A 14,587-nucleotide genomic window follows, 5' to 3' on the forward strand; every position below is an offset into this window, starting at 1 on the left:
TCCAGTTCTTTCAGTGTTACAACCGCTCTTAACTCTCACTTTAGTTTTTGATTGATTTTTATTTCACCTGCTTTGGTGATTTTCATATTGTCTGACCTCACAGATGGATTACTTTAAATTTAAGGACTCTAGGGATTCTGATTTTCTGAACTCCAAGCTAAAGCTCGGAACAAGATGTCTCCTTTATCCAAGAAGAACATTGACAAACTACTCCACAAAATAGCAGGGATGGAAATGAATTTTTATCAACTCGAAGTCATTGTGGAGCGATGATTCAAAACTGTGAACATACTGACTGACAGCTAACCTGTCCATGAACCTCCATGCAAGTCTCTCTGTGCAAAGCCGAAGGAGGAATCCCTTCCTTTATATCTGTGAAGACGTTTAGCAGGAGGAACGCTGCAATTAGACCGAAACAAGTATAGAAAAATACCTCTTCAACCTCAGCGGACTGAGGTCAAAACAAACGATAACACCAATACATCTGTAACACAGGAGTTCCGCTAAGAAATATGTTTGCTATACTTCTACAAGAATCAGAGTCCCCAAAGCACAACTCAAGTTCAAACACCAGCGAGAGGTGTGAGGCAAAATCGAGCTCTGAGCAGTTTCCTCCTAAAAGATTCAGAAGGAGCAGTGCAGCAGAAGCAAGAAATACCACCTTCAGGTGGGGGTTGGCATTACTTAAACCCAATGTTTTTGATCAGTTTTGCTCTAGAAACTCAACTACATATGGAAAAATGAGGTGATATGTCAGTTTTGCATGAATCCTGTGAAAAGCTGGAGGAACTGACTGTCATTTGGTAGCATGCAGATATAAACTACTTTGATTTGACTAATATAATATTTGGCCATCTTTAAGGTTTTCCTTATGTGTCCCTCTTGTGTCTGGAGGGCCATTTCAGTTGCGTTTCCATGACCAATGTTCACAAAACTACGCAGAAATTCCGCTATTGTTGAAAAAAAGACAATTTTGCAACTGCAGTGTTTCCATTAAATAAGAAACGCAGTTACAATCTCATAGATAAGTTACTTACGTGATAAGTCATTAATAAACATGCTCCACCATGATCTTCCTACTACTTCCTGTTTTCTTTGTTTTTGCCAGTAAAAAAAAAAAAAAATCTCATCCTAGTGGCAAAACTTTTTAAAAGAAACAAGTTCTTTTTTTAAATTGCATGTTTCTATTAAGCACATTTATTTTCAAAATGTCAAATTGCACATTTATACGGTGAATGGAAATGCGACAAATGACACAAGTCTTTTAGTGCTTTATGTGAGAGATCAAGTATGTTTAACATTTTCAACTAAATGGAAGCTAAATTTACTTCCTAATTTAATTTAAAAAAAAGTCAAAAGTTGTCCAATAAGGAAATAATGAAGCACAAAATTTCCAAGGCTGCTTCCTTCCTGTACTCATCTACAGCAAAGTTTTTATTTATGACACTTGAGAAACTTAACTGGAGGACAACTTAGACTCACAAATCCTTTAATACCAGCTCAGGGACTTTCTACCCGTAGCTTATTTAATCAGTTAGATTAAGAGCAAATGCTTATTTACAGAATTGGCCAGAAAGTTGCATCTCCTGTGACTGCAGGCGAGCACCAGACTGTCAGATCTGTTTTCCTCTTTGATGCAGTTCGCGCTCCCAAAAATCTCACAGAAAGATAAAGAATTGATTGATTCTATGCAGAATCTCATGAATCACATCTCTGAGCCGCTGTAGCTAACATCCAGCCATACAGCGTATTAATAAACATACGATGCAAGCCTTTTTTTCTTCTTTTTTGGAGACTTTGCCCTGCTCTGTGGCAGACTGCAATCAGGAGGGTGAGGAGGCAGAACGACGCGGCGGTTGTGTATCCTCTCGTATAAAACACCAATCATCCATTTTATCATCTGAAGTGGCTATTAGAGCGCACGCATTAATCAGCCCGAGGGGCAAAACCTAGATGCTAAAGTGAGTGGCCACTGATGAAGACAAGTGCCCCCACCTAAAATGAGAACGTGTTAGCCTGGTTATGCATCAGTTTGATGGATTGAAGATACTGTTCCATTCATTTCCAGCCAGCCTGACTTCCATTCATTTGCCACTTTGAGGCGCGCGCCGGAGTTTAGGCAGATTGAAGATCAGTGAGAATGAGAGGAGGGAGATGAACGCCATGTTTTGAGGGATGTAAAGCTGAGCCTGCAACATGTGGACCTCCGTTAAAGTCAAGCATCAAGATATGGGGAGAAGGAAGACAGCGAATTAGGCAAAAAGATGGAAAACAAAAACCTCAGAAATGTACTTGTTTTTTCTAGAAAATGTTTGAGCTCCAAACGCCAAAAATGTGTTAGATTAAGAATGTTTCTTAGATTAGAGGAAACTTTTAGACGAGTCTCAGCAAATTTCTAGAAACCCCCCCCTCACAAAAATCAGTTTCAAAAGTTTAACATTTTTATTTTTCACTGAGAATAATTCCAAAAGTCAAAAACGTTTAGTTTTCTCACACATTTTCATCTTTTCGAACTCAAATATCCAGGCTTTTGGTAGAAAAATGCTGAAGATTTCAAGATTTCTAATTTTTTTTCCCCTAACATGAATTAGTGTCGACATTGAAGATAGAAATTCAAGAACATTATACTTGGTGCGTCTTTTCCTTTATCCTCAGAATCCTCCTTCTCTTTGACATATTAAGGCCATTGTAAATGAAAAAAAAAGTAACATTCTACCACAAAAACTTATATTTCTAAGACTGAAAAGTAAAAAAAAGACTGAAAAGTAAAAAAAACAAAACAAAACTTGGAAACTCAAAGAATAATCCCAGAAACTTTCTACAAAAATGTTTACAATTTCTGAGTCTAAGTTGAAAATTTGCTGCAATAAAACTCAAATTTTGAGTGTAATCACAGAAAAGAGAATTTAAAAAAAAAAAAAAAACAGCTTGTTAGAAGCAGTTTCTTCACACTTGTGAATTAGTTTCCAGTTTGGTAGGATGATGACCTCTTCCCCTCAAATATTCTGTCTGGGGAAGGAAGTCATTTTAATTAAAAGACCTTTATATTACTTCTGTCATGTCAAAAGTCCAGGTAGCAAAACAAAATAAACTCTGTTCCAAATAAGCGGGTCAGGGCGGGGCCTGCCACAAGGATTTCAGTGGATAGTGGTGAAGGAGGCGGGTCCATAGGTGGTGCAGGAGGAGGAGGTGGAGCCCTTGGGGGAGGTTGCTTTTCGGCTCGGGTCCTGTCCCTCTGTGCCAACTCCAAATCCATCTCTCTCGGTCAATTGTGTCCCTTTTACCTTGTCCTTTCCCTGAAGCCGCTTATCTCACCTCTGTTTTGATCGGGTCCTTCTGCAGTCACTTAGTTTCCCTGCTGAGACTTCAGGCGTCGCCGTGACGTCTAAGGGACTATCTGAAGCAGAATTAACCTTCAAGGGGTGGCCACAGGGGAATACAACCGTCCATCTCCAGAGATTCGGGCCAGCCTTGATACTTGTTGCTGCTCTTACCGTTCTTCATACGCTGCTTGAAGTGGCTCTGGTTCTCGATGCCCTTGGTTCCAACAAACTCCCAGCCGTCTCTGATGGCCAGCTCCTTCGCAGCTGTACTACCGAGCTCCTCAAACAAACGTCTAGACCAGGGGTGTCCAAAGTCGGTCCTCAAGGGCCGGCATCCTGCATGTTTTAGTTCTCTCCCTGGATCAAATGATGGCTCATTAGAGGCCTCAGAAGAACATTGACAAGCTGAGGAGTTTGTTACTATCACTAGGGAGAGAACTAAAACTAATCATTAAGTTTTGTAGCACATTGTCAAAGGAAGCAACAAACAGTGCTCCTTCATAAAGGGGCCACAGAAACTTCAATAAGTCGGACATATCTCCTGCCCACTAGTCTCCAATAGTTCGCCTATGTGTTAGATTCTAGTGTTAGATTAGAATCTATGTGTTAGATTCTAGTCTCCAATAGTTCGCCTGTCACCCCATACACTAAAGCTATAAAGTCCTCCATCAACATCTTATCCTCCGAGCAGAATTTGGGGCCAATGATGTTTGCAGCTCCAGACACCAGCGGAAAGCCAAATGCTTTGGAGGACAGGGTGCTGAAAGTCCACATTTGTACCTCCAAGGACATGATTCAGATTGGCTCCTCTTTTGTGCCAGTGTAGATGTTTCGCAAAGATAAACTGCTGTCGCCTCCAAATAATGCGCTTGCGAGCAGCCAGATGAAGCCCACCAGGAACAGAATCCCAGCGCCCCCCTTTTGTAAAAATTCCTGCCAGCGCCCCCTGCCGTCCTCTGAACGCCCACCGGGGAGGGGGGCGGGGGGGGGGCGGTACCGCCCACATTGAGAACCACGAGTTTAGACTGTAGAGTTAAGAACCAAAAGTCCAAAATCCCAGTCTGCATTTTATGATGAGTTCTGTCGGCAAAACGAGGAAAAACTGATTTTTATCCTGTTATCACTTCCGGATGTGTCCAAGTGGGGTGTAGATGGTGACGAGAAAAGTGGTAGACCCAGGTTGAAGTGAAGGCAATGATGATTTAATGACGAAAAGCTCAATCCAGACAACACAAGTGAGCAGAGGCAACAACTCACACTGGTAGTAAAAGAACTTGACTTGAAGACAACTGACAGAATAGACAAGAACCTGACAAGGAAGCACTGACACAGGTGGGATTAAATACACAAGGGAGTAATCAAGGAAACAGGACACAGCTGGCTGGGATCAATCAAGGGGGAGACACAGACTCAACTGAACACAGAAACCTAAATTAAACACAGAGACCCAAATCCCCACAACTGCTTTGATAGTGTTATTCCATTACTCATATCTTTGAGGCAGAATATGTTTTTAATGTGCTAATATGTTCTCTTGACCTGCTTTAGAAGGATGAAAAGTTAAGTAAGTGTATCTTATAATTAATGAAAACTAACACAGATGGGATTTTTCTGGGTATTCTCCATGTCATTTCAGGTGACTGAAACTAGAACCGGGCCTCTCGGCTGCAGCAACTATGACAATCTGGACACGGTCAGCTCTGTTCTGGTTCACAGTCCTGAAAACAAGGTTCAGCTGCAAGGTAAATGTAAAGCATGAGAGATTGTGTGAGAAGCTTACACACAGCTAACGCCACTTGGGGTTGAAAATACGTTCACAGACCATAGATGAGGCTAAGGCACTTTAGCCTGACAATGCCAGAACACATAGTATTGGAAAACACATAATATATCCCTCTAAAAGAAAAAAAAACCCATTGTGAAAGATTTATGCCGTCAACGAAGATGCATAGATTTCATGCGCACCTAAATAGAAGCGAAATGTTATGAAAGCAAACATCTGTATCAGAAAGTTCAAAAAGTTTCACCGCCTCCTACTGGACTGGCATGCACACTGCATCGTTTCTGGTGCTAATGGTGTTTTCATGTAGTTCTGAACTGTTTCTCAGTTTCAAAATTCTTTTAAAGATTCAAAATAATTTTTCTGTTTCACATTTTTTTCAGTTCTTTTTCAAATGTATTTATTTTTAACAAACCTTAAGGCCCTAATTTAGTTCCATATATGTTGCCTAAGTGAGGGCAATATGCAATTCTGATAATAAAATTGCGTATTTTTCTATGGGGTGGTTTGAATTGTAAGAAGCCTTTTGCTAGTAAAACAACCACGGTTCTAAAAGTCTCCAAACTGCTGAAATTTTCCCACAACTCACTTAACATCTCAGAAGTTCTTTTTAACGAGATACCAAAGAAGGGGTCAGAAGATTGGAGCAAAGACTGATGCAACACTGCCCCCTCCCCACCTGTTGCTGGAGACTTTTCCCTCACTTGAAAGAAGAAAAATAGGTTTTTTTTGTCATGGAAAATACATACAGTCATGATGTGAAAACTGTAGGACAATGCTGTGAAGGCACGTTTTGATAATGGTTTCCGAAACCAAAACCCAGGTGGTTTATGCAACACAAGACAAAAACAATGAAATCAGACTAACACAGCATTAATCTGAAATTCTATTATCATAGCAGTCATAATTTTTTAACCCACTGACCAAAAGTAGAGTTGATTTTAAATTACCTGCACCAAACTTGGCTCTTTGAGAGAAAGGAGGCAAGGAGAGCTCCAATCAGGAAGGCAGTTGGCTTTCAATAGAGGTGATTTTTATACAATTTCCTTGTGGCTAAGATCTGAAAGTGAATTAAAATCACTTCGAACTCAGAAGTAGTTTGCACAAATCCATTCAGACTTTAAACCAGTGAAATAATCAGCAATCGCTGGCAGATGTGATCACTCATCACTTTAATCTATGTCTCAGAACCAAAAGGTAAAAAAAATATTTTACCTTTACCGGTTAAAATCTTTTAATCTTTATTTCTCCCCACATCTGAAGAGATGCTGAAGCAGAAGTTCAGTCACACTCCCCTCACTTAAACATTTCCACTTTGAAGGAAGTTTTAAGGTTGAGGAATTTTCTTAATGTATTTGAATCCAATCTGTGTAAAACCTGGTGATATGGAGCATGGATGGCTGGATCTAATCTAATGCTGCGTTTGCAAATAGAACTACAAAACTCCTATCATATAATTCAAAGTGAACAGACAATTTGACCAGCTTTTGGGACGATGACTGACATAAAATGCGACACTGGTTCCTGCATAGAAAACTCACTTTAATTAACCAGTTTGTTATGCTTGTGTTAAAGAGCAGAATGGCAAAAAGTGACAATGATTTGCTCAATAAGTATTTAAAAATAACCACGAAATTTAATTTGTGTTTTCTGTATTTCTGAGATGTGTGTGGAAATCAAAATGACGAAAGATTGTAGATATTTTAATAGTAATTGTTATTGCATGCTTGTAGGAGTAGGGATAAATGTTAGCTTACTGCATTAAATAAAAATAATTTGATCACTTTGTGAATTTTGTGTCAGATATAAAAACTGTCATAGCAGTAGTTCATCTAGCTGTTAGCATATGGTGGTTAATTCAGCCTCTAAGCTAGTAGCTTCTAGTTCTGTTTAGCTTAGCTGTGTCTCACATCCTGGTCTTTTGCACTTCACCTACAGAAAGATGACTGTCAGTTTGTTGTCTTGTTACCAAGTCTTGATGCATTAATGCAGGTAATTTACAAATTAATATGCAACATTTGAGTATTTCGTTTTTAAATTGCTTTAATTCCATGGCTCAAACCTCCCAAAAACTTCTGTAAGAGTGTTAAAGTGTGATAAAAACAAAATTCAGCTTTGATGTAGCCCCACCATTGCCTTCCTACAAAATTCTGCTCAATTCTCGTCTCCCTTATGTTTCATGTCTGGGATTTCCGCCATTGAGCTCGATTTTAGCAGTTGATTTTTCAACCAGACCAATCAGCAAACAGACGGATGGATAAGCTACTTTGATTTTCTCCTCAGTTTAAGAAATGTAGACGAAGTGAACAAAGCCATTTAGTCTGCATTAGCCACCCTTCCAAATACAGCAGCACTCTATATTAGCTTTGTGTCGCATGTAAAATACTTGGATGTGAAGTAGTCGTCGTCGTCTTCTTCTTCTTGTGTTTATTAGTAGTTGACAAACGGCTATAAGGTGTGCATTAGCACCCCTCCAGGTCTGAATGTAAATATTGTTCAGATATGCATAAAAATGATGAGCCAAGAAAGATGTGAATTATCTCAGTTTCCAAAAGGAGAATTATTTACATTTACATTAACTTTACTTCAAATTGAATATGGCACTATGATGTTTCAACTTTTTTACTCTGCATTGTGTTATACTTATAATATATATTATAATATATATATATATATCTTATACTCATACACTGTTTTATATTCTGATGTTTTACTCTGTCAAAGCAATATGTACCACAATGGTTGTTCAATGACAAAAATAAGTAATACATAAAATGAGTAATAGATTCTCCAATAAATTATTTGTATACGTCTTATTACTAAATCAGTATCAAAGCATTTAAATCAATATTGAATCAAATTGTGACTTTCTTAACCAACTGTTTGCAGCCAACATATTTTGAACTGTTGTTTGTTTTTGGGTTGAGTCGTACCGGCTAAATGTCACACTTCATGTTGGAAAAGCTTTGAAATGATTACTGATAGTCCTTGAGATTGCTGTGATAGTAAAAGGCCCGCCACGATTAGCATTTAGTGTCAACGTTATGCTGTTCTTTCGTTGTTTTAATGCACATTTTAACAAAACACTTGCTGCTTTATGCGCCGGAGGGGGGGGGGGGAAAAGTGTAATTGTCTGCGTGCCTCCTTCCACTGTCAGTGGGAACAAGTCGTGCTGTGTCAAGCCATCTTGTTCATCATGAAGGGTACAGGCAGAATAATCCCCAACTCTGTAAAAAAAAAAAAAAAAAAAAAGACAGAAGAGGCTTATTTTTCAAAATGTCAGAGCTCTTCTTTAAAGGACACCTGTGATGCTCTTTTTGCTTCTCTTATTGACCCAAACCTGCAGCACATCGGCCTGTAAATTTGTACTTCCCCACGACACCCTGTACCTTAAAACTTTTATCTTTCATCTCCTCTTGCTTCAACTCGGATGTTCATGAAAAGATGACTCAAAGAACACGGCGTCCTTTTTTTGTTGGAGCAATTGCATCATTGGACTAATACACGTGATAACATTCAGGAATACAGCACGAGGAGCTGTATCATATCCTAAAACCAGGGTTATGTTGGTGGGTATTATATGACATGACAAAAATTCATGGGAAAAATGTCTAAATTTGGTTTAGTTTTTATTTGCTGCTCTGTAATTCAGCAGTCACTGAAAGGCGCTACACTTGCATCTAAAAAGTGAGAGTTTTATGTCGAGTTTTTTTTTCAGCTGCTTTTCATCATTGCGGCTGACAGCTAATGAAATCAACAATTCAATTCCTCAGATAATTTGAATATTACATAAAACCAAGGCTGTCAATGTTAACACTTTAACACATGCGATTAATCTGAAAATTTTAACTCGATAGTACATAATGCAGATAAATCAAACTACCTGTTTTTTGAGGTGTGCCGATAGATTGGCCACCGATCATAATCAGCTGATTTCTGTGAAAAAGTGTATGATTAGTGATCTTCAGACATGGTTAGTTTGAGACAATAAAACATTTTCTTAAACATTTTTTTGGCAATGTGCAGACAATGGCAGTTTTTCATATAGGCTGTATGGGGAGTTGCCCAGGGCAGTATCAGGAAGGGGTTGGGTGCCCAAGAACTAGAAAATAAAGTTGATCTCATCTGTAAGATTAACAGGTTTGCTACTACTTGTATGCATGCGTTGTGGAGTAAGTTTCCCTTAGTAACTGTTGAATAGTGGGAGACTACATTAGATGCTTTCTGCTTCAAAAACAAAACAGACAATTTCTTGTATTTTAATTGGTTGGTGTGGCAGAAGGAGAGGCTTATCCAGGGCACCATTCCTGCAAGAACTGCATGCATATTAATATTTTAAGCTTACAAGGTTAGGCATAGTGACTAATCAGGATTAATCACAGTGCTAGAGTGTGATTAATTTGATTAAAACAATTTATATCGGTTAACAGCACTACATAAAACCAGTAAAAAGATTCTCTATACAGAAATGTATAGTGGAATCAAAGTGGACGTCCACCTCAAGCACGCACGCCGCTTGTTCCTTGTGCACCTTTACAACTACATTTTTCCTCCACTCAACTTTCCATTTATATGGCTGGATACAGGCAGCCTCCTCATCTGATACCCTTTATGGAACCTTATCTTGTCAGTCTTCCCCTTGATTGAGTATGACATAACAAGTATGAAATATCTTTTAAAGGAGTTTTATGAAATATTCTGGCTGAAAATCTGAAGGGGGATTTATCAACTTGTGCATAACTAATCTATGTGGGTTGCACTTTTTGACTTACTGAAGTACATTTCAATATAATTGTAATCCATTGACATGAAAATGAGCTAAAATGTGTTTTTCTCTATTTCTTCCGTCTTGGACCCACCTCAGGGTTGCAGGTGATCCTTCCTGGTTACCTACAGAGCCGTTTCATTCAGGCAGCCCTCAACTACATCGGCTGCAAGTCAGAGGGGCAGTTTGTTTGTCGCAACAATGACTGCTGGTGCGAGTGCAGTGTGGACTTCCCTCAATGCAACTGTCCTCACTCTGACCTGGACACCCTGGAAAATAGCCTGCTGCACATCAGAGATGCGCTGAGGCTGTCCAACAAGGACTTTGAGGAATCTGGTGAGCAACAAGTTAATTTTGACCCTTCCAAATGTAAACTGAAAATGTCAGCTTGAATTGTGCTTTTAGTGCTGCGGGAGGAAAAAACTTGTCTTTTAAGACATTCCTCTCTAGAGTTTGAAGCAAAGGTGGTCTCTTTCTCTGACAAATAAAATGAATTTGTTCCTCTAAATATGAGCTCAAAAGATTTTTTTGCATTCTTTTTCCATTCTTCAGTGACTGTAGCGATGGAATGCACTGTAGACTCTGAATTCAAAGAACAAACAATTAGCATTCAGTGATTGATTTGATGTTTTAAGTGCTTAGTTAGTTCCTAAAAAAATCAATTTGTTTAGCCCAAAAGTGTATAAAGAGTCCCTGAGCAAAAATAATGAACATAAAAATATGTTCTCTAACTTCATAAAAGGGGAAAAAGAACCACCCACTGCAGTGTACATTATTCTAACACAGAAAAAGAAATATGACTTGCAGAAATGTGCAATTTGTTAGCTCCGACACAGCTTATTCATATTTCTTCTGTTTCTGCCTCGTGAAACAAGATGTGAGAACGCCATCATTTTTTCTAAGTTATCATTTTTACATAATGAAGAGTTTGAAGGCATAAATCATTTATTTCCTATATAACCGAAAAGATTATCTCTGCATACTGGCAAAAAGCAGCAAGAGAAGGCGCAAAGAAAGGAGAGAATCAGATTGATACATAATGGGAGCAACGCTACATAAAAATAGTAGAATGTGGTAAATTGTACTGAGGCTGCGACATCAGCCTGAATGCCTTGAGCAAGTTACACAAGCTTGAGGAAAAACAATTACAAAACAGGAAAGATTTTCTTTTTTTTTTTTTGAAGCGAGACAGTGATTCAGACATCCGTCACAATTCTGTAGTCTCCAGCTCATGTGTGCCAGGGAGCTGGTGTGCCTTGCTGCTTGACAAAGCACAGAGTAAAGTATTTAACATGTTTGTTTCCCAGATCAGGACTTCAGTTGTGGTTTTGCTGCCCACCAAGACATGCTTGTTTGATAGAACTTTGTTTTGCTATGACCAATTACACTTCTGTCTCAGCTCAGGTGCAGAATCCCGGACAAGCTCCCAAAAAGTGTTGTGGCTAAAAAAAATCTGCATGTTGCTGGATTTTCACAAAGTTCCCTGAAGTCTTCTTTTATGTTTATGTTCATTTTTAATAAAAAAAAAAGAGTGATAAACTCAATGAAAATGTTTTTTTGTTTTGGGTTTTTTTTTTTTGAATGGAATATATTTCACATTTGGACAGATATTAAAACAATGCTGTGAGAAAAGCCTTTGCCCCATAATAGATTTATTGTGTTTTTGCTTTTCTTTTGCTTTTAAAGAGAACAATAACTGGGGTGAATAAAAAAGTAGATTTTGAATGAATTAAATATTTAATTAAGGGGGGAAAGAACCCTTTTTTGATATGGAACATTTTTACCCCCCTCATTTCAAAGTCATGATTAACTTTTTTGTTTTGGAAAGCTGAGTTTAGTTTAATATTGCCAGACCACTAGAATCAAGAAGTCCCTTCAGTAGAACCTATCTGACAACACTAAGTAAGCAGACATGTCTGAAAAAATAAACACATCTTACCCAAATCTAAGAAAATTCAACAACTGAACCCAATATCAGTCCCGTCTGTCCGTGACTGACAATTACTTATTGAAACCATAGTTTCATTAAGTAATTGGAAACAATGTGTCACTGTTTCCAAAACAGTTTCTAAATTAGTTTTGGATCTTTAATGATATATGTAGGCCTGTCACGATAGCAAATTTTGCTGAGCGATTGTCTAAAAAATTATTGCAATAAACGATAATATTGTTTCAAGACCTTTTGACACTGATTTAATGGAAATGATGTAATAATGCTTGTGATTTCCTGCCATAGATAGATACACTTTATTTTCAAAAGAACACATAACACTGGAACTGATAAACTAAATAAACAAAACAACCAAAAACAAAAATAAAATGGATTCTCAGTCTCCATTAACAAAAACCGTACTTGAATGAAAACTAAACAACATAAAGCCAAAGTGGAAATAAATACTGCATTCAACAAAAGAGTCCAGATTATGAAGTCTGTATACTATATTCCCCTTCAGTAATCACTAGATTTAAATAGAGAAGATGAGCACATCCGACAACCTAACGTAGTTCACACTACATGATTTTTTGCTTTCCCCTTACTATAATCTCAGATCGTTGGCCGATCTGAGATTGTCGCTGAGATTTCATAACCGATTATCTTGTAGTGTATTGTGTGTTACAGTAGATCGTTGTGGCCGCTCCGATCTAAATCAGTTTTCCCCAACTGGGAGCTTAACGCTGAATGTGACAGGTAGCCAATCAGAAAGCGCGGATTCTCCTCCGTGTTTTCTGAGGGGAAAGAATCACAAACAGCTGCCGCACCCCAAAATCCAGCGGACATTGGAGATATGTGGAAACAACTTTGTTTATTTAACATTTCGTGCAAAGAATATAGAAATGACAAGGGGAGGAGTTGGAGCCAAATTGCTACCGCAGTTGATAAACCCGGTAAGTTTTCAGCTGTTCTTCGTTAACGTGACATAAATAGGTTAGAATGATTTTCATTCAGTCAGGACTTTACGCTGACTAGCCACGTGCATCACAGGTAGATTCTAGTTTAATACCTGATTTTAAAATGACTTAACTATACTGGTAGCCCTTATTTTGTGCCCATGTGGCTGGACACCACACAGGATCGAACCGTTAGGATTTCTGTCGGCTAATGTTTGATCTCTCAAGTTTTGAAAATGGACCGACAGTCGGCCGACAACTCCTGTCATGTGCGCTGGACATTACACTAAGGAAATGAGGAAGGGAGGGCCAGTGGAGAGCACCGGAGGTGAGCCCTTTTTCATTCAGTGTCATCAACAGAAAGAAAAAAAGACGGGAAGAGACGATAAAGCCGATAATTAAAATGAGGTCGATAGGTTTAATTTATCGTGCGATTAATTGATTTATCGTTTATCGCGACAGGCCTAGATATATAGATTTTATAAACATTTTATTTATTGTTTAGCAGGTAAAACTAAAAAAGAAAAATCAAAAAACAAATTTTTGCATTTGTAATTAATGAATTTTGTGGCCTAAAAGTATTTAAAATTAGTCAGTTTTGGTTCCTGGGGAAAAAGTTTTGGACAAAATGAAGGTCTTTGAGTGGCCTAGTCAAACTCCAGTCTTAATTGACACATCATTTCTGGCCTTTAACAGGCCATCAATGCACGCTCCAAAATTCTATTCTGGCTAAATGAAAAGTAATTCAGCAGAGAACTGGTGGGCAAATATACTTCCACAGTAATAATTTCTTTTCCCTTAATAAATTAAATCATCAAATGATCTCTTCCTTTGATGATCTGAAACTTATGTGTGGGGAGAAAAAAGCAAAAACAAAAAAAATTATTAGGCTAAAGCACTGATTCTCACATTTGAGATCTGCTGTTCAAGTTCAAAGAGAGGAAAGATGAGTTTTGCCCATCTCCAAATCTGTAATAATGCATGATTAATGGCTTATAGATTGCAATGTGCTTTAGTAGTTCATTTCTTACTGGAATTATGGATCCCAGTAGCACATATAGTCGTTTCATTGTTTTCTGTTTGCATGTTTTCTGCTATTGTGTTCATTAAATGGAAATAATCTCTTTGGACCAATTTGGGTTTAATTTATCACTTTTTTATAGATTGTGATAAGTTAGAGTGGTCATGAGTTTAAACAGTAAAACAATGCAGGTTTACAGGAGACATTTCCAAATAAATTATGCAGCAAACCTCAGCAGTAAACCTGTGGTGTTTTATGCATCCAACCCTAGATGTATAGCAGCCTACTGTTCTCTCCTCATGTGTGCTTATATATTTACCCTAACCCTATTTATTACACAGTTTCTCCACTGATAAAATACCAAAAGCACAGAATACTTCATTATTCTTTTTCGCTTTAATATTTAAGTCAGTGCTATGCACACAGTAGCTTCATGGGAATGATTAGCAGCCTTTTTATTTTCTCCACACAACACTTTAAAATATTTACAACTAATAAATACCTAACAAACACCATGGAGCCCCAAATGTCCGAATCATTCTTCCAAAGTTGGAGCAAGTTGGAGCTTAGACAGGTTATTAAGGAGGACCTATTATGTAAAATTCATATTTGCACGTTTTTGTACTTTCCACATGCTTTAAAAAAAAAAAAACACCTAGAAATTTTGTGGCAGTATTAGTCGTTTCCACTGGCACTGCGCCGTTAGCTAGCAACACCAGCCGAGCCCAGCCAGTCACCTAGCAACCTAGCACATTCGACTGCTGATTTTATTGCTGTATGCACTGTAAAAAAAGTTCATTTTTATTGAC

General features: G+C 38.1%; 1 protein-coding gene and 1 pseudogene across 1 annotated transcript in view; one reads left to right on the forward strand and one right to left on the reverse strand.

Annotated features, from left to right (window-relative positions):
* LOC103479034 (BMP/retinoic acid-inducible neural-specific protein 3-like) overlaps positions 1-14,587 on the forward strand; it is a 45,685-nt gene that overhangs the window by 22,652 nt on the left and 8,446 nt on the right. Inside the window, exons 4-5 of the mRNA XM_008433240.3 lie at positions 4,960-5,065; positions 9,968-10,204. Of these exons, the coding sequence (XP_008431462.2) occupies positions 4,960-5,065; positions 9,968-10,204 (343 nt within the window). The remainder of the gene's footprint in view (positions 1-4,959; positions 5,066-9,967; positions 10,205-14,587) is intronic.
* On the reverse strand, positions 2,915-4,886 carry LOC103479177 (protein FAM3A pseudogene; annotated as a pseudogene).

This window comes from Poecilia reticulata, chromosome 17, assembly GCF_904066995.2.
Source record: "Poecilia reticulata chromosome 17, P_reticulata-male-v2, whole genome shotgun sequence".
Taxonomy (NCBI): domain Eukaryota; kingdom Metazoa; phylum Chordata; class Actinopteri; order Cyprinodontiformes; family Poeciliidae; genus Poecilia; species Poecilia reticulata.